Source organism: Geosmithia morbida (genome assembly GCF_012550715.1).
Source record: "Geosmithia morbida isolate 1262 chromosome Unknown scaffold_13, whole genome shotgun sequence".
Taxonomy (NCBI): Eukaryota; Fungi; Ascomycota; class Sordariomycetes; order Hypocreales; family Bionectriaceae; genus Geosmithia; species Geosmithia morbida.
In genome coordinates, this window is record NW_023336200.1 from 512,653 (window position 1) to 531,756 (window position 19,104).

At 54.0% G+C, this 19,104-nt stretch overlaps 6 protein-coding genes across 6 annotated transcripts; 4 read left to right on the forward strand and 2 right to left on the reverse strand.

The window, feature by feature from the left end:
- Positions 1 to 235: 235 nt before the first annotated feature.
- GMORB2_2513 (Pfam:DUF297) lies at positions 236 to 1,137 on the forward strand (the record flags this gene model as incomplete). Its single annotated transcript, XM_035464493.1, has 2 exons — positions 236 to 425; positions 788 to 1,137. 2 exons carry the CDS (start codon positions 236 to 238, stop codon positions 1,135 to 1,137), a joined length of 540 nt encoding a protein of 179 aa, XP_035319679.1.
- Positions 1,138 to 3,676: 2,539 nt separating this feature from the next.
- Positions 3,677 to 6,759, forward strand: GMORB2_2514 (transporter; the record flags this gene model as incomplete). Its single annotated transcript, XM_035464494.1, has 4 exons — positions 3,677 to 3,997; positions 4,072 to 4,274; positions 4,302 to 4,519; positions 4,577 to 6,759. 4 exons carry the CDS (start codon positions 3,677 to 3,679, stop codon positions 6,757 to 6,759), a joined length of 2,925 nt encoding a protein of 974 aa, XP_035319680.1.
- Positions 6,760 to 7,091: 332 nt separating this feature from the next.
- Positions 7,092 to 7,973, reverse strand: GMORB2_2515 (dihydroorotate dehydrogenase (fumarate); the record flags this gene model as incomplete). Its single annotated transcript, XM_035464495.1, has 1 exon — positions 7,092 to 7,973. The coding sequence occupies one exon, from the start codon at positions 7,971 to 7,973 to the stop codon at positions 7,092 to 7,094; it is 882 nt and encodes a 293-aa protein (XP_035319681.1).
- Positions 7,974 to 10,079: 2,106 nt separating this feature from the next.
- GMORB2_2516 (Arrestin (or S-antigen), N-terminal domain) lies at positions 10,080 to 11,819 on the forward strand (the record flags this gene model as incomplete). The annotated part of the gene is made up of 1 exon (XM_035464496.1): positions 10,080 to 11,819. The coding sequence occupies one exon, from the start codon at positions 10,080 to 10,082 to the stop codon at positions 11,817 to 11,819; it is 1,740 nt and encodes a 579-aa protein (XP_035319682.1).
- A 322-nt stretch (positions 11,820 to 12,141) lies between these two features.
- On the forward strand, positions 12,142 to 13,350 carry GMORB2_2517 (triacylglycerol lipase; the record flags this gene model as incomplete). Its single annotated transcript, XM_035464497.1, has 2 exons — positions 12,142 to 12,331; positions 12,398 to 13,350. The coding sequence occupies 2 exons, from the start codon at positions 12,142 to 12,144 to the stop codon at positions 13,348 to 13,350; spliced, it is 1,143 nt and encodes a 380-aa protein (XP_035319683.1).
- Positions 13,351 to 14,112: 762 nt separating this feature from the next.
- On the reverse strand, positions 14,113 to 14,401 carry GMORB2_2518 (uncharacterized protein; the record flags this gene model as incomplete). The annotated part of the gene is made up of 2 exons (XM_035464498.1): positions 14,113 to 14,189; positions 14,284 to 14,401. The coding sequence occupies 2 exons, from the start codon at positions 14,399 to 14,401 to the stop codon at positions 14,113 to 14,115; spliced, it is 195 nt and encodes a 64-aa protein (XP_035319684.1).
- Between the last annotated feature and the right edge of the window lie 4,703 nt (positions 14,402 to 19,104).

A 19,104-nucleotide genomic window follows, 5' to 3' on the forward strand; every position in this document is an offset into this window, starting at 1 on the left:
GAAGGTGTTGTCCTTCAAGCTTTGAAATCGTAACCTCCTGTACCGCGACAAATCGTGAGGTCGACCAAAGACGGTAACCAAATGCAGAAGGGGACTGAGACTCCGCGTTATAGTCGAAAAAGAAAGGTCGTCGTCTTTGGTACCATAGGAGCCATCGTCACCCCCGTCGTCATTGGCCTTGCGGTAGGCTTGGGGATGGGACCCACTCGACATGACAGCGACGGTGATGGCAAACATGGATAAGGAAGCCAATAACAGCAGCAGCGGGCCCAAGAGAAGAACAGAGACTTGGACACCCCAGGTTAGCGACACCTGGCAAATTGTGCTGAAGAACCCGATCCGACTACCGTCCGATGGAGCTGATTTCGAACCGGATGTCCCAGTCTACGACCTAGACCTATTCGATAATGACATCGAGACGATTCGTGCGCTGCAAAGTGCAGGCAAAAAAAATTCATTTGCCACTTCAGTGCCGGGTTTTGGGGGAATTGGCGGAGTGATAAAGACAAGTCTGATGAGGCCGACATAGGGAAGAACCTGGGTGGCTGGTTCGAGCGCTGGCCCAATGTGTCGAGTCCTTCAGTTCGATCCATAATGAAGGGGCGTATCAATACTGCGTCATCCAAGGGCTGCAATGCTGTGGACTCAGACAATGTCGATAGCTATGTAATGTTCCGTTATATTTGGTCTATGGGGCGGCTGACCGTTCATCGCTACAGCAAAACGAAAATGGTCTCGGCTTGACTGCTGAGGATGCAGTAGACTGACTACATACGCTTCCTCCCAGACGAGGCCAAGTCACTCAACATGGCCATCGGTCTCAAGAATGATGGAGACATTCTCCCGGACATCCTGGACTTGGTTGACTTTCCTGTCAGCGAGCAGTGCATCGAGTACTCAGGCTGCGACACCTTTGCGCAAGCAAGTAAACCCGTCTTCAGTATCGAGTACCCCCCGGGCACGCCTGACGACGCCTCCGAAGACGCGCAAAGCGAGATATGCTCTCACCAAGGGAATGCCACGGCGACGGAAGGGTTCAGCAAGGTAATAAAGAAGCTGAACCTCGACGTGTGGATCCAGTACTGTTATGGAAAGATGTATACCACCCCAACAGAGTCTTGGGGTTCAGAAAAATAACAACACGTTAGCTAAGAAAGCCAATTTTTCTGTCACCTAAATGCTATCACCACATCATCTTTCCGGCAAATCGAGATGGATTTTGGCCATATTCGGAAAATGTCTCTGCGGGGGACGGTTCCCGAACGGTGGTGTGTCATATCGAGATTATTTCAAGCAACAGGCGGATTGGTGGAAACTAGAATTCGAACCCGGGAAAATCGTCACTTGGCAGTCCAATTACGCGAATTGCTGTCGGCCGATGTCTCGATGGTGACAACCCAAATCAAGACTCGCGGGGGGGAAGGGCCGAAAGAGTGTGAAGAGTGTGCATGGATGTCGCGATGGTTACTCGTGCATCCGTCGCATGTGCTTTTGGCCATGTGCAAGACCCAAGTCTGAAGTGTGTAATACATACTCGTATATGATTCATGAAAAAGTTGGTGCTGTGGTGGCGGCTCGTGACCCCGGCCAAGTGGGGAGCCAACAAATGTAATGAAAATACTGGTGCCTAGGGGGGTTAGGGAAAGGATGGGCTTGGGCTGTCGGCCGGGGGTTTGTTTTCAAAGGATGGCGGGTTGGCCAAGGAAAGCGCCGAAAGAGATTACAAGACGGGAAATCGGCTGCGGGTGCAGGCTCTGATCACATACATACCTGTGCCTCGTACGCAGTAATATTACATACGGATAGGCAGCCTTATATTCAGGACACTGCTACGGAGTGCGGGTGTCAAAATCGGAATGACTACCTTCCTGGATGCTCTTTCGATATGCCGATTGTTACGGAGTAAATCTGGTGGAATTAGGGCCTAAAAATAACAGAAGGCAGGACTGCAATGCGACCACCCAAAACATACCAAGTGGCAGTGGCCCTGGCCCTACCTGGGGCTTTCAGGGCTTTCAGGGCTTTCTGGGTGCGACTGCCATCATGTCGGGTGGAATCTGGGGAAGGAGAGACAGCCTTGAGCGCCACAATAGAGGGCAACGGTTGGCTGAAAAAACTTTCTCTAGTTGACGTCAAATGGGTCTCTTACATGATTGGGGAATTTGCATTGCCAAGGTGCCACTGAAGCGGAAGCCTGAGGAGCCTACTCGTAAAAAAAGGATACGACGTAGCACTCGCAGTCACGCCGACGGCTACTTGGCGCCGACCACAATCTTGAATATTGCTATTAAAATATGTATCCTGGTCCTATGCCTTTGATGTGCAAATGATCATCTAGATGCGCATGAGTATTACAACTAAAACGTCGGACGGCATTATCCGTAAGCGGTCACGCGAGACATCACGGCGTAAAGAGCATGTCACTCACTGCTGGCCCGCTGGACCGACCACCTGGCAGACCGCTGGCAGGCTGAGAGAGGGGGGGGGGGGTGCCACCCTTGTCCAACCTCCTCCTCCACACTATTTCCCGGAAACGTCACCGCCATGCACAACAACACTCGTACGAGTACGTCTCGATTAATGGATAACACGCAGTAGCCATTTCCCCTTCCTCTCCCACCATCTCCACTGAGAAAAAATCGCGTATGGCGCTTGGCTCGAGTTGTTTAAGCCGTAAATGGTGAGTACCACTGAGAGTGAGTGAGTAGGTGGCATTATTTAATAGTACCACCGGTGGGTGTTCTAATACGATATGTACGAGCAGTATTAGCAGCCCAAAGGTAGTAGGAAATTCTTCTCTCAACGCGTCTGACTGGCCCACCATGTGGTTGTGCGGAGAGAGGGATGAGGGGAACAGCAGAGAGTCATGATGCTAAGGTAGTCTAGACTCAAGAGCCACGTCGCAACCTAAATACTAAGAATAAAGAAATGTGAGTACGAGTGCTCTCAGACATTTTGGAAACGTTCAAGAGCTCGAAGAGAGTCGAGGCTTGATTGTACTCCGTACAGTGCATTATAATTTATAGGTATCCTTTAGGCCTTCACTAGTATTGGTAAACTGAGAATATCAAGACCCGACTGGATCCGATCGGGTCTCCACCCCCGCTGCACGGACATCAAAGTACAACGTAAGAGAAAGGTAGTAAGAAACAGTAAGGAACCGTCGATCTTGCGGATGGAGCTAAAGTAGCATGTGGTAGGTTTTAGCGAGAGAGAGAGAGAGAGAGCCAACACATGAAACCATCAGAGAGGGAAGAGAGGGAAGAGAGAGGGAGGGTCTGTTCTCGTCGCCAACCTTCCACATAACTCATCCACCATACCCATCGACATCAGCAAATCGCTCTCTTTCGTTTTTTTTCCACTGCTTCCCCATCTCAACCCCAACCTCACCGCCGCTCAAGACTCCCCCCAACGACAGAACATCGTCTACCCAGCGAGAGGCGCGAAGCCCTGGGGGCCTGTTGCAAGGCTACCTGCTCTTCTCATCCGTCAACCACCAAGACAGAAAATCAAACGATGCCCATGGACGCCACGGCCCGATCTTGACTAGACCATCTCAAACGACGATAAACTACTGCTGCCCCCGAGGCCCAACGCCAACGCCCTGAGACAATGGCACCGGAACCCATTTGACTTGATCTGACCCTGCGGGTTTCCCTCCTCGGTGCTGTCCACCATGAACACCGACTCCCAGGCCAACAGTGTGCGCTCCGGCAGTAAAGTACCTGACCGCGGCCCTGCCTCCTTCGCAGTCTCAGTCGCCACATTGACGGCCGCCTCAGCTTTCGTCGTCGCCCGGCTCGTCTCACGGTATTTTATTGTCCGCTGCGTCCGCTGGGATGATTTCATCATGATCCTCGCCTGGCTGATTGCCGTCTTCCTCACCTTTACCATCGCTTTCGGCACGGCTCACGGCCTCGGACAATATGATAAAGATATCAGGGCTGACCAGCGGAGCGTACTTCGCCGGTGCGAGTACGTCTTCAGCATATTATACGTGAGTATGAGACGCGTCTTCTGGTGCCTGTGGGCGCTGCTATATACTGACTATGCGCATGCGTGCGGATGAAGAACCCTGCTCTCATGGCTACCAAGACGTCTGTCCTCGTGTTTTATCTTCGCCTCTTCAGAAACACACAGTTCGTACTCAAATATTGGAGTTGGACCCTCTTAGTCATCGTTAACCTTTCCGGCACCATTCTGACCTTGATCAACATTTTTCGTGAGATCCCCTGGAACACCTTTTCTCCTCTCGCGCATGTACCCGCCTGTGCGTGTGCATGTTGACCGCATGCTGACAGCATCGCAGAATGTTCCCCCGTCGAAGCCGCCTGGAATCCTCTATATCAAGGAAAAATCAGATGCGTGCCGCTCCTCACCGAGTTTATCTGCTCATCGCCCATCAACATCATCACCAACCTATGTCTACTCTTCCTTCCCATCCCCGTCCTTACCCAGATGCGGCTCCCGGCACGGCAAAAGATTGCGGTTGTGTGCTTATTTAGCCTTGGTATCTTCAGTAGGTCTATCTCTCCTCTTCGCTTAACCATGCTCATCTGACCGATACTGTTACAAGTCACCATCGTCGATGTTGTTAGAATCTACTTCTTGCAATCAGCCGTATCCGATGTGCCCACATCTATCTCCTCTGGGGCCAACACAACTTTTGGCGGCCAGACTGACTTTGCTTGGAATGCGTCCCTTTCATTCATGTGGAGTGCCGTCGAGGTCAATGTCGGCATCATCTGCGCTTGTATCCCCACGCTCAAGCCTCTCATCCTCAAGCTCCTCCCCGCCATGCTTTACGACCCCGATGGTAGCAGATCGACGCTGTCTAAGCAACGCGAGGGTGACCCAACAAACTCGAGGACCGAACAGCCTGTCTCTTCTCCTCCCGCTGTCGTCCTGCCTGATCAACCCGCCCATGATGTCCCCGAGGAGCCCGCGTGGCTCCGCACACAATTCATCACGACACCCGACATGCTCGCTTCGGGCGGCGAAGGAGGAGATTACCAAGACGCTGGCGGGGATCTCGCTCGTGTTAGTACGACGGGAGGGAGCTTGGCTGAAAATGCTGTCTACTTCGGCTTTGTCAACATGACCAAGCCTAAGAGTATGATCAAGACATCTGGCGCCGAATCGTTCAAGTACTGCAGCGTCGTCACCATCCTCTTCCTCCTTTGGGGACTATCATATGGCCTACTCAACACACTCAACAACGCCGTGGCAGGCATCAACGACTTCTCGTCGGCGGAGACGCTGGGTCTCACCAGTGCCTACTTTGGCGGCGGGTATCTACTGGGTCCTCTGCTGGTGGGTGAGTGGATCCTGCGCCGCGACGAGCACAACCGGTCGTATCGGCACAAGAAGAACGAGATGGAGCACGTCGGTGGATTCAAGGTAACATTCATCGTTGGGTTGACCATTTACGGCATCGGGACCATCATTTTCTGGCCGTCGGCTGTCACCGGGTCGTACGGTGGCTTCATGGTATCCAACTTCATCGTCGGCTTCGGACTCAGCGTTCTCGAAGTGGCGGCGAACAGCTTTGTCTTCCTATGCGGCCCGCTGGCGTACGGCGAATCGCGCCTCCTCCTGGCCCAGGCTGTCCAGGGCACCGGCAGCGTCCTTTCGGGACTCCTTGCCAATAAGGTCTTCTTCACCCACATTGATCACCGGGGCAACAACTCGAGCACAACGCTCATAAACGTTCAGTGGACGTACCTGGCCATCACCTTCCTCTGCACCGGCCTCGCCTTATTCTTCTACTACATGCCGCTCCCTGAGGTCGGCGATAAGGAGCTGGAAGAATCGGCCAAGACGCTCCCCGTCGACTCGCAGAAGCGGACGCCGTTCTTTGGGTTGCAGCTGCGCACCATCAGCCTCATCCTCGCTGTCGTGTGCCAGTACCTATATGTGGCCGCCCAGGAGAGCAACAGCATCTACTACCGTGACCTGCTCATCCCCATCCTGCCTACGCATGCCGACTCGGGCGAGACAGCCACCCAAAGAAGATCGGGCCTCTCCGTCCAGGACTACCTCCTCCTAGGCCACACAGCCTTTGCCGTATCACGCTACCTATTTGCCCTCCTGACATATCTGGCTGTGTCGCGCCCGCGGCTGCCCCGTCCGCACACCCTGCTTACCATCTCTCTGGCGCTGTCCTTCCTCTTCAGTCTGCTGCCCGTCGTCGTTGACACGTCTCGAGCCTACCAAGTCGTCATCCCCATCATGCTCCTCTTCTTCGCCGAGGGCCCTGTATGGCCTCTCATCTTCGCTATAGGTTTACGCGGACAGGGCCGACGTACCAAGCGCGCCGCTGCCTTCATCACTATGGGCGGCTCGGGAGGCGGCGTTGTGCCCTTCATCATGTACGGAATCATCGCCACGGGCGGCTCAGTCCAGATAAGCTACGTCGTCATCATTGTCCTGCAGGTGCTCATGATGGCGTACCCCATCTTCCTGGAGGCCGCACGTGACGCCCGGGCCATGGCCGACCCCAACGAGAGCTCGTCACACGCTGGGTCTGAGGGTAACGGAGATGGACAACGCCAGAACTCCCCTGCAATGGACGAGGTCATCTTCAACCGAATGACGACCGAGCACACGCAGCCGCCGTCATCTCTCGAAAGACACTCGTTCCGACCACGCTTCCTTGGCAAGGTAGTTTCCAAGCTACCACGGAGTCCGAAACCCAGGTCGAAATCGAGTTCACCTATAGCTGAGGTGAATCATGATGAGCAGCAGAATAGCGTTTGATTTTCTTTTTGCACCAGGCGTGTTTTTTCTTCATGTCTGTATTATTTTCAAATCGGCTTTTGGGATGGGTTTGCTTTCTAGATCATATTGGATAGGCGAAATGCATCATACGACCGGTCTTGTCGTACGGAGTTTCTCGAGGAACGTAATAAAAAGGGGGGGACAGAATTATGCCACTTATATACCACTTTGCTTTTTCGGAATTGCTACCATGTCGGCGCTCATGTTCTGTGTATTTTGTATGAAAGGAAGGAAATCGAGATACGTTATATACCGCTATTCAACAAGATATGTTTCCATTCTTCTCCACAATGAGGCGCACCATCAAATCTCTACCACTTTGACCCAATATCCTTCTCGATGCTGGAAAAGATGGCAGTCCCGTGTCTGCCAAGGCCTGTAGCTAGAGCGACGGCCGTAGCCCCGACAGAGCGCATATTACGATATGTATGGCCGTCGCTGACACCGCCCACACCAATTATGGTCAAATGTGCGAGGTCCGCGTGCTTATCAAGCATGGCCCGTATGGTAGCCACATTCCCTAGTGAGAGTGGGTGCAGCGGCGGGCCAGCCATGCCTCCGATCCCGCCGGAGGGCAGAGCCGGTGATGACAGCTCTGGGTCCAGGACAAGGCACGAACCGAGTGTGTTGGTCGAGGTGATGAAGCTGAGTCTTCTCGCGGCATCCGCACCCATCAGAGCCTCGAAGAGAGCGTCATACTGCCCCGTGTGAGTATACGGAGGCGTCTTGATACCCACCGGCACGACGGGCTCGACGGGTAGAGCACGTAGGTATGTCGTCAGGGCGGCGGCGTCGTAGGCAACCGGCGGTGCGCCGGGGATGTTGGGGCAGCTGAGGTTGATCTCTACAGCGAGGGGGAAGGAGATTGTGTCCCTTTCCGAGACGACGGTCTCGTAGCATCGCACTGCCTCCTCGCTGGTGCCCGTGACGGACAAGATGACGGGTTTCCCGGTCCCGGGGAACGAGGCGCCCAGCGCACGCAGCATGTCAAGGTATTCAGTCAACGGGACAGGGCTGTATCCTAGGTTATTCAGAGATGCGGAGAACTGGGGTGTCTCATCCGATACGCTTGGTCTGGGGTGGCCGTCGTCCACCTCGGGAAGGGAGTGAGTGCCCGTTTTGCCGGGTTGGGTGGATGACGGGTCGAATAGGACGAAGCGGTGGCGCAGTGGCTGGTGGTTGAAGCCGGCCATGACGCTTGTCCGCACAGTTACGGCGCCGGTGGAGGGGCACGCGAGCAGCGCATGCAGATGGTCTTTCGTCGTAGCCCAGGGACATGCTGAGTTGAGGAGCGGGGGGTGGAATGAGAGCGGCGGAGGCATTCTGCGGGGGCATTTATCTCTAAAAGCATGAGATGAAACGAATCCTGGGTTTGTTGTATATGAAAGATAACGAGAGTTGTATTGGGGAGGAGAGGAGGGGGGGGAGAGGCTTGAGGAGGCGAAGCTGGCCAGAGATAAGTGAGTAAAGGTCGTGATAAGCGGCGAGGGGTTAGATTCAGCGGGGCTAGCCTCGGCGCCGGCCTCCCACTTGACCGGGATGGATCACAGTCATATAGTATAACGAATCGTCTCAGTATCATAATCTTGAATATCCAGTTGTAGATATCAGAAGGTTGGGTTGTAGTGAAAGCACCCAAGGCTGACTGGGGGTCAACCCCCTATCCAGCACCTCGGTTCATTCTCCAGTTCTTCCAATCCTCATCCTCTGTACAAAACAGATAATTACTGCACTTTCAACATACCTGCCTCATCTCTCTATACCTTGTTTCACTGCAGCCTAGCACGTCTGACCAGCTTCGTCTCCCTTCTACTGAAGTCGTCGGCAAGACAGCTGCGCTGGATCATCCGCCCGCGGATCACGGCGCCATCCGACAACAGCCCCTCGATAGGCACACATCTGCACCTTGGAGCCTCCTCATCATATTCCCCGTTATTGTCGACAGTTCCGGATTCTACGGTGCTCCACATCAGCGTCACTTACTCTCTCGCAGCGGGTATCCCGTCCAAGTTGCTAGCCAGATTCCCAGACCAGAATGCCAAACTCCTAGGCAAACCAGCTGTGCCACCACTTACAGGATCTCTTGACCGGGAATCCGCAGCAGAGCCATCAAAGACTAAAGATGACGGACGAGTTATACGACTGGTGATCCAAGCCATCAACGCCACATACACCAGTTTCAATGCTGAATGTATTGGCCATCAAGGAGGCCAATCTGGATAGCTACAGATTTACGGCAGGGCTTTCGCTAAGGACGTGGGCAGGCGGCGTGGCGGCGCGGGCAGGATTGTCGGCACCGTCATTGGGGAACAAGGTGAGGCGGAGAGGGTATGGGATGAAATTGCCGTGGCCCGGTCAACCCTAACCCTCCCGTGCGGCACTTTGCCGACATGGTTTTTTCGGATGACTATCAGGCTGTCAATGCACGGTACCATATTGGATCGCTGAGGGGCATGGCGATTCTGTGCTGCGATGAGCAGCTAGATGGTGATGTCAGGAGGGGGTATGGAGGGGGTCAGAGCAAAGATGTATAGTACTACTACTAGTTAGTACCTGTAGCCTACAAAGGGCAATATCGGATGGAACTGGCTCTTTGGCCCTCTGGACTGACAATGCCACAATGGTTCTTATACCAGAGCATCGCTCACGTCGAATCCCAATCACCAATCACTTTATGTATGTACACACCTTTAGCCATGAAATGAAGAAGAAAAAGAACCGACTACGATACCCCGTACCGTTCAATCACCAGTCGCCCCTCCGGAATAACCAATGCCGGTCTCCGATGAGGGACACACAGATACCCAAGAATACGCCGGCGCTGCCGCTTTACCATATGGGGAAATCAGTGACGCTATACGCAGCACATCCCGCGCTTCTGTTCAGGTGGCTCTGGGGGCTGAGCCTCAGAAAAAGGACGCCAGAGCTGCAAAAGACACAGAGACGCCTCTCCCACTACGATACCACCCACCCGGAACACGCATCGCTTTCCTAGAGAAAAGAGAGAAGTGCAAGGCGAGCAGAAGGGGACCATTGACCCGCCTGGCAGCTTCTAGCTCAACCGAATATTGTACGCAGAACATCACCTCATCCAGCATCTACCCCCGGCCCACGACCAGCATACATACGAGTCTCTTCCTCTCTCTCTCTCTCTCTCTCTCTCTCTCTAGCGCACGGCCTCCCATGGCGTAGATGCACTGCTGGTGACGAAGACGATACCTGTATATATATCTCGACCTTCCTCTCCCTTCAAGAGTTCTTGTCCCAACAATAACAGTCGTGGCTCCGAACCGCCCACCATGTCGATCCGCATAGCCCTAGACAACCGGCCAGAGTTCTACACCAACCTCGACCATGTATCCGGCACACTGGTCCTGAGCCTAACACGGCCCGAGCAGATTGGCAACATTGTCGTCAAGCTTGAGGGCGAGGCCATGACAGCGCTCCAGGTGCCCCACCCGGCGGACAACAACAGCCCCGGCGGTCTGGGGATGCCTCGGAACGGCCCTCCGCCGGGCCCGCCCGGAAGCATCGTGGGCGAGACGCACAAGCTCCTGTACAAGGTGCAGCAGGTCTTCCCGGATGAGTACTATTCTAGCACGAGCAACCCGTACGGCGCCTATCCGCTGCAGCCGGGCGAACACGAGTTCCCCTTCAAGTTCCGGCTGCCCATCAACAATGCTTGCAGTGACCCCATGGCCATGTCAAAGATCGGAGGGCTTGGGGGCCGCGGAGGTTTCGGCTCTGGCGGGGGTTTTCTGGGAATGGGTGGGGTACGCGTCATGGATGGGAGCAAGCAGTTGTTTCTGCGGCACGTCACTCGTACTCTGCCACCGTCGCTGACCGGGTTCCCCATGTCAGCCGAGATCCGGTACTACATCAAAGTCACCGTCCAGAGACCCGGGTTCCTCAAAGAGAACTGGCGTTTCCAGGCCGGGTTCAAGTTCATGCCTATCGAGCCCCCACGACCCAAGGCCACGGGTCGCGAAGCCTATGCGCGCCGGCCGTTCACCTTCCAGTCGCACCCGGGGGCGCCCTCCCAGCAGCAACCGTCTTCGTCTTCGTCTTCGTCGGCAGAGAAGAAGCGCAGCTCCTTCTTTGGCAGCAAAAAGGACGAGGACGCCAAGCTGCCATCCAGCAATCCCTTCTCGCCGGCGTCGACGGCGGCCCCCTCGGTGGAGATATCGGCGCGTCTGCCGCACCCCAGCATTGTGACATGCAACAAGCCCGTGCCGCTGCGTCTGGTGGCCAAGAAGCTGGTCGACAGTCCTGCGGAGGTATTCCTCGTGTCCATGCAGATGGAGCTGATAGGCTACACCGACGTGCGATGTCACAACATTTACAACCGCCGGGTGAACCGGTGGGTCGTGGTGTCGGACGCCAACCTGAACATACCGCTCACGACCAGCCCCGACGACGAGGTAGGCAAGGAGGTCGTGGTGCCGGACACGCTGTGGGCCGGCTGCACCCTACCCAACACCATAGCCCCATCATTCGAGTGCTGCAACCTGTCGAGGCGTTATGACCTGGAACTCAAGCTGGGCGTGGCCTGGGGCAAGCCCCACGTCAAGACAGGGATCTTCTCGTCATCCAAGGACTCCCATCAGCCCCAGGTCATCATCCTACCGCTCCTGTTCCAGAACGTCGAGGTCTTCTCCGGCATATCCCCGCCGCCCGAGCTCGTCGAGGCCGCGAGGAATACTCGTCCCGGCCACGCAACCATCGACATTGAAGCGGGACCGCGTCTACCTCCGAGGACCAACAACGCCGGTGCCAGCGCTGGGAACCCCGATCGCCCAGCCCAACCTCCCCGGCCCCAGGGCCAAGTTCACTCCCAACCGCCTATCAGCGACCCTCTGTACCCGCCTCAGCTGGCACCAGGACAGGTTGTCCCTCCGCGGGACGACGCGCCGCCGAGCTATGATGAGGCCATGGCAGAGAACCTCGCCGGGCCATTTGAGGGACACCAGGAGAGGCCGGCGTACAGTGGTGTCACGAATGAGAATGCGCCTAGTCAGATGCCTCAGGAGAAGAACTGAGATGTTTTTTCATTGGGGTTCTATCAACTTCGTTTCCAATCATATCAAGTAAACAGTATGAGGTATCATATATATTCTGTGCCCTAATTCAAAAGGATCTAATGATGCCGTACTCTCCCTGTTTTGCCTTGGTTGGAAGCATGTGGATCCAGCTGCAGCAAAATGTATCAGTGACGTCAAGGCAGGAAGCGTCTCAGACGTTATTATATGCAACCTTGAATTTGAGCTTCACTACTTCATCGGACCCTTTTTCTTTTTGCCCTCGCATAACGATACAAAGACACCTCACATTCAGAGTTTCCCAGTCACGCACCCTCCCGCCATGAACACACGCCCCATTGGCAGTCGCATGCGGACATTACGCCACTGCGCGCGACAGCAGCGACAGTTGACCACGTCGCGTCAGCGCCTAGGGTCTAAAGAGGATGGCGAGGCGGACGCCCACGACGTGCGTATGCGCCATCTAGGCAGGAGGATATCGGACGACTACGCCAAAGTGCGCGACACCTACGGTATCTTCCTTTTGCCCCATTCCTTCTAGTTTTGAAACATTGGATTGACTTGGGAACGTCCGCTAGACACACCCAAGAACATTGTTGTCCTGGCCCACGGGCTGCTGGGCTTCTCGGAACTCCGGGTATCGCGGTTCCTCCCGGCGGTACAGTACTGGCGCGGCATAAAGGAGGCACTGGAGGCGCGCGGGGCCCGGGTGATTTGCACCACCGTGCCGGCGACGAGCTCGATTGTTGAGAGGGCGGAACGGCTTCGGGACGAGATTGACGAGGCTGTCGGGAGCAGCGACGACGTCAACAACGACTGCAACCGAGACAACAGAGACGGCGACAACGGCAACGACAACGGCAACAACAATGGCAACGGCAGCAACGACAGGTTGCCCAAGATCAATGTGATTGCGCATTCCATGGGCGGCCTGGACGCGCGGTACATGGTCAGCCAGTCGCCGCCGGTCAGGGCCAGGGTGGCGTCGCTGGTGACGGTGTCGACCCCCCACCGGGGCAGCTACATAGCCGACATGGTGCAGGAGGCTGGCTGGCTGACGTCGGCGGCCATGCTGTCTGCGCTGGTGGGCGCGGGGCTGGGCAGCGGCCAGGCGTTTGCGCAGCTGACGCGCCGCTACGTCCAGGGCACGTTTAACCCGGGGACCCCGGACGTGCCAGGGGTGGAGTACATGTCGTACGGGGCAGAGATGACGGAGCTGTCGCGGGCCAGCGCGGCCGAGAGGCACCTCCCCCTCGGCGGCGGCAATCCCTTCCGCGTAGCCTGGCGGTACATGATGGAGGTCGAGGGCGCCAACGACGGGCTTGTCAGCGTCGAGAGCGCCCGCTGGCGCGAGTACCTCGGCACGCTGGTGGGCGTGAGCCACATCGACCTCATCAACTGGTCTAATCGGGCCAGATGGGCTGCTGCTGAGTCGCTGGGGCTGGGGCTGACGCCACGCATGGCGAAGACGTTTAATGCCGTTGCCTTCTACCTCGATGTGGCCGACATGTTGGCCAAGAGGGGATTATAGAAGGCCAAGGAACATGTAAGGGTCTCTGTGTCATGTGGATAGATGGGCCAGCTGTGTAAAAACATGTCGTATGTACTACTACTATTCTAGTAAATATCTCCTCATGCATGTATTCGTCATGTCTCTTTGATGGCATGTCACATGAAGAGAGAGAGAGAGAAAATAGAAGGGGAAAAAAAGAAGAGGACACCATGGTACAAGAGTTCCCTCCAGATAAACGTTTTTCGCGGAGCAAGACTGCAGAAAAATGAGAATAAAGGAAATAGGGTAATAATAAGAAATTGACAGATATGCAACGGACACAAGAGAGAGAGGGGTTGGGCCTTGCCATCTTCCATCCCAGGATAAGGACAAGACCTGTTTTTGCCCCCATCTCCCATGCGGCAGGGGGAAAAAACACCGCGTTCGCCAACTTGTCCTGGAACAAGTAAAAACAAACCGATAAAAAAAACACCCATTGGTTTCTTTTTGGCGGTGTTTGGGACGACCGGTTTCGTAAAGAGGCCGCCGAATCGTGACAATTAAAATTCCTCTCTTCCCTTTCTTCGTCCCCTCAACCATGTTCCCCATCAGGGAAAGGTTCTGCGAGGATGAGCGCACGACATGGGGGTGTATATATAAGTGTGGTATAATGTCGGCGCAAACACACGCGAGCCTCTGCCCCTCAAAAGAAACACCAGATCAATCACAGGTCGCGCAAGTGTGACATTTGACCTTCGTCCCCCCCCCTCTCTTTATTTATCTTGTCTCGTAAGAGATGGCTTATATCTGCTGGGGCTTGTTGGCCTTGCGCTTCTGGATGCACTTGCTGATCCAGAGGCCGATGAGGAAGACGCCGACTGTCAATTGTGTCAGCAGCGCATTCCATAGATGTGCGGTGCAGCATAGGACATGGGAAATGGGAACGAAGAAGAGGTTGGTCATGATACGCACCAATGAAGACAATGCAGAAGACGACGATGACACCAGCCTCCTTGGCGGCCCAGTTCTTGCGCTTGACCAGGTGAGAGGCAACCTCGCGGGAGATGAGAGAGGAGTTGATGGCGGCCATTGTGGACGGTTTAGAGCGGTGGAGGGGAGAGGGGAGAGAGGCTGGATGAGGTCAGAAGGTTAGCAGGGTAGTTCTTTTATATCAGCGGTGTTCAATTGGCCTCGTCGGTCGTTTCCTTCGTTCTCTCCCTCCAATCTCTCTCGTGCCTTCCGCGCGCTGAGGTCAATCTGCGGTATGCGGCGGATCCAATTGACGGCTGCAGATGAACCAAGACTTGTGCACGATGGAGCTGTCCCAACTCTTGTTTCGGGTTCCCGAGTCGCGTTCTTTTATCTGTGCGAATTGGTGATTGGAAGAAGTTTTTGACTGCTGATTTCGAGAATCGGCGCTTCGTTGGGTGGTACACTCGCCAGAATTTTGCGGCAGGCGGGAAGCGCAGAAAGGGAGGGAGCGAATGGGCAAGAGCGAAAGTACACTGGTGCAGGCAGTGTGCGCACGGCGATTCGAGAGACAAGAGAGGAAGGAATTGGGAGGGTGGAAAGAGGCGGAAACGACCTGGAGGTGGGGAAAAAAAGAAACGAGACGAGTTGAAAAAAAAAAAAAATTGTTATATATAGTAGGGAATGGACATACCGTTGAGATTGAAAGGTTGGTAGAAGGAAAGAGGAGGGTAAGAAAAGAGGTCAGAGGCGGATGGAAGAGTGGGAAGGAAGAAGAAGAGATCAGAAGAGGGAATCGGAAAAGGTTGGGCGGGATGGGTCAAGCGTGATTTTGTTATTTTGATGGAGAGCGCCCACAGACTTAATAGCACACACACGCACACACACATACACACACACACACACACGCCCCAACCACCACGAGTAAGCGGAAGGGGAAAAAAAGGCCTCTCATACTCTGTTCGGGTGTGTCTCTCCTCACACTTCTGCTCTCCCGATTTCTCTCTAGCCTGACCGTGAGTACATTGTACCTCACTCCCCCGTATGCCGTTAGCTCGGTCTAGTTCCCAGGATGCCTTCAGTCTTTTCCTCGCCTCACTCTCTCTCACTCTGTGTCGAGCCTCTACGGAGTACCTACGCTGTGAACAGAGTGGGTCACCCAATGTCTGTCCCTTCAGAGAGGAAAGGTGGAGTCCCGGTCCACTACGTCACCTGCGACTGCCACCAGTGACTGCCACCAGTTTAAAGAATAAAATAATAAGTAGTAAATAATAAATACATCAGAAGAGGATGGACTCTACTATCCCTGCAGAACGGAGTATGGATGTCGCAGAGATGCACTGTGACATATACACTAGAGTCCGCGTATTGAAGTGCATGTGGGAGATATTAACCAGTACCTGAAGGAAGTAGTGCGTACAGTGCAAATCGGCTTGTCTCGTGCCGACTTCCATCTGACCCCCCCCTCCCTCCAATTGCTTCACATTGCGGCGGCGGCGGTCCTTTCTCACTATGGCTCATCCATTGTTTACTTGTTGTCGTTTGCTAATTGCTCAGATACTGTTACGGAGTACGGGCTACAGGTTGCTCGGTATTACCTTGTTCTTTATGTGTGCATTATCATTACGGAGCACCTCATGGGGGTGCACTGCTATCTCGGCAGACCTCTTTGCTGCCCTGTTTGCTCTGTTGACAGCCCTTTTCGGTGGCTTGTGGGAAATGAGGTCCATCCCCACTGTGTCGACGAGAACGGCGTCTCGCCAACTAGGCCGGTCGGGATTGGGAATCGGAACAGGGATCTCACTTCCCACACCACCAGTGTTCTCTACGAGTACCGGAATAAGTACCATTATTACTACTGTTAGTGCTCGTACCTGGTCGTATTAGTAGTATTACGGATTGGTTATTGTTGTTGTTGTTGTTGTTATTGCTGCTGCTGCTGCTGCTGCTGCTGTTGTCGCTCGTTGCCGTTTCCCTGACGCATACGGGCCTTGCCAAGAATACAGAAAACACAAAACGCAATTGCGATTGAGAGGAAGGGAGCGGACTGAACACACGACATTTACAAGGCCATCGATTGTTTCCGAGCGTTTTTTTTTAAGACTCACACCCAAGTAATCAAGACCTGATCCGTGCCTGTTTGCCTGAACAACCCCCCCCCCCCCCCTCGGCAATGACGGCAGAAAGAGAGAGAGAGAGAGAGAGAGAGAGAGAGAGAGAGAGGGGAGGAAAAGGTTGCTTTTCGTCTTGGTCTCTTTGGCCCTGACTGGCTTTGGGGTAGTACAGGGGTCCCCGTATAGTTTCATGGAAGAACCCTCGTCTGTTACTTGTATCGTATGGCTTCGATAGTATTACTGACAGTGCCAAATGGGTCGTGCCAGGATGGAGAATCGGTCTAGGTTGAGGTTTTGCGCGAATTTTTCGCGCGCTTGTTGCTCCGTTATTATTGCCGAGGACAGACACTAGACTCTTTTTCTCTTTTTTTTTCTTTTCTTTGCTGGGTATAATCTGTACATGTACAGAGTATCATAAGTACTCGTACGAGTAGAGGAGCATCACCAGTGCCATTACGACAAGTATATGTACTCGTACGGATGCAGCACAGCGTACGACAAAGTACGAGTATATGTTACTAAGGCCGGTACGGAGAAAACATACGCTTCGTAATACGGTAATACTCTCTCTTCGAGCACTCTTGTGAACGTGCAGATGGCAGAGACGGGAGAAGCAGCTGCCATGGTTGTTGCTCTGCCCCTTGGGGTGCCCCTTGGGGTGCCGCAATTGCCACCCGCGTCTGCCGGAAGACAGTGGCCGCCGGCCGCCGCATCCCCCAGGCCCGGGCAGCCCAGTCGCAGTCGCAGCCGCAATCGCAGGTCGGTCTCCCCTCTCCCATATGAGGGATGGGATCATCCTGCATCCAGCGGCCCAGGACGGTTCGGAGCGGTGCACGAGGCGCCTGGGAGCAGCGGTCAGCCACGCGAGCCATTTACGTACTCGTGGTCGGGGAGTGCAGGTGAGAGGACGAAGTTGGCCGCTGTTCGTTGTTACGAGCGATGGTGTGCGGTAATAATACGAGTACAGTTGCGACGTCGATTGCAATGGCAACGGTCATTGCAGCTGAGCCGTACACTATATCCGCATAGTGAGGGCAATGATGCTCTCTACGAGGATGATACTCCCGCACTCTTCACGACAACAAGCCTGCTAGCTGCCGGTACATGTAATGATACCTCCGTACTTACATGTGTACCGATACTACTCGTAAGCCATAATATATACTCGTAAAGAGGCTGGTCCGGTTCATTGCGACCCAAATTATGCACGGTACCGGAACAGAAGAATAGTGTAATACCATTTGTGCACATCACTCGGTCACAATTGTCATTACCGGCATTGTACAGGTTATAGGAGGATCATTTTTATCATCGTAACGTTGGATGATCTCGTCTCCTGCCTGTATTGTCAGAGGCTTCTCCTTCTAATCTGTACAGGTCTGCACCTGTACTCGTACCGAGCAGCTGACAGTAGAGAGGTGGCGGTAACTGTACTCGTACCGGTAGGATTACTGGAGACGGTGATGGCGCTGAACGATGAACTCGGAAACTTGGGCCTGCTAGAGCCGAATACCATGCCGAGGTCTCGAGCAATCGGTAATAGTAACTCGCAGAGCGTGTGTACGAGTACACGGATACAGGCTTGGAATGACAATACTGTTCACGAGTCACCAGTGGCGAAAGAGGCATTTTCTTCCCCAAAAAGCTACCCATTGATCTCACCATCTCCGTTTCGTCCCGTCCGAGCTCTCTCTGGTCTCGTCCGTTAAATTACGAGTACGGTACGGAAACGATAATGGAGCCCCCCTACCAACGTCACCAACACACCAATCCTGGCAATCCGATAATAATACTATAGTCTATCCCCCTCCCTCCAGTATTATCGCTTGCCGCCCATGGAGTCCTCGTCGGCGTAATAGTACTCGTACGACCAAAACGCGGTAATATTACCTACCTCTCTTCTCTTCAGTCGGAGCGCCCACCGAAAATAAAATCAGCCTACAGGCTACATACAGGTGGTGGTGACACTGTGGCAGCGTAATCCCTACAGCTTGCAGAGTACGGATACAGTAACACTATCATTACAGTGGGCTTTGATGACTGTCTTGTCATCATCGCCATTCTTATTCGTCAATCCATCCGTCCTTGTGTGGTCCTCAGAACCACACATCTCCCCTTCTCACCCTCTCTTCTTCACCGTAATTCATTCTCGTCTTTGCCACCAATCCAGAGAGAGGGGGAGGGAGGCCAGAGAAATGCGGGAGAGTGAACCCCCTGCCGTATCGCTCTTACATATAAATTCAAAATAAAATAGAATAAAAGATGACGAAAGAAGAAGAAGAAGAAGAAGAAGAAAAGGAAAGTCGGAATCGGTACGACTCGTGCCGAATCGACTCGAGTCGGTTTATCACTCTTTTCCGTTTCTGTTTGCCCTTATATGTTACAAATTTTAAATAAGAATTAACCAGATGATGCTACACACACATTCGCATTGTCCGTGCACCGGATGGCTATTCCCGCTGTTTCCCGCACTCGCCTTTGTCGCGGGTCGGAATCGCGCTCGCTACATTTCTGTAGTTCCGTCTCCCGCCATTGACGCCAAGAGGCTGGGGACCCTGGAAGGGAGGGTGGACGACGGCACTTTGTCAAAACCGCTTTCTTTTTTTCTTCTTTTTTTTTTTTTCAGCAGAGCAAGGGGAACCCTTGATAAGGATGATGCTACAGCCTACGAGTACGGAGTAGTATTGCTCTGTGCTCTTGAGCGTCTGAC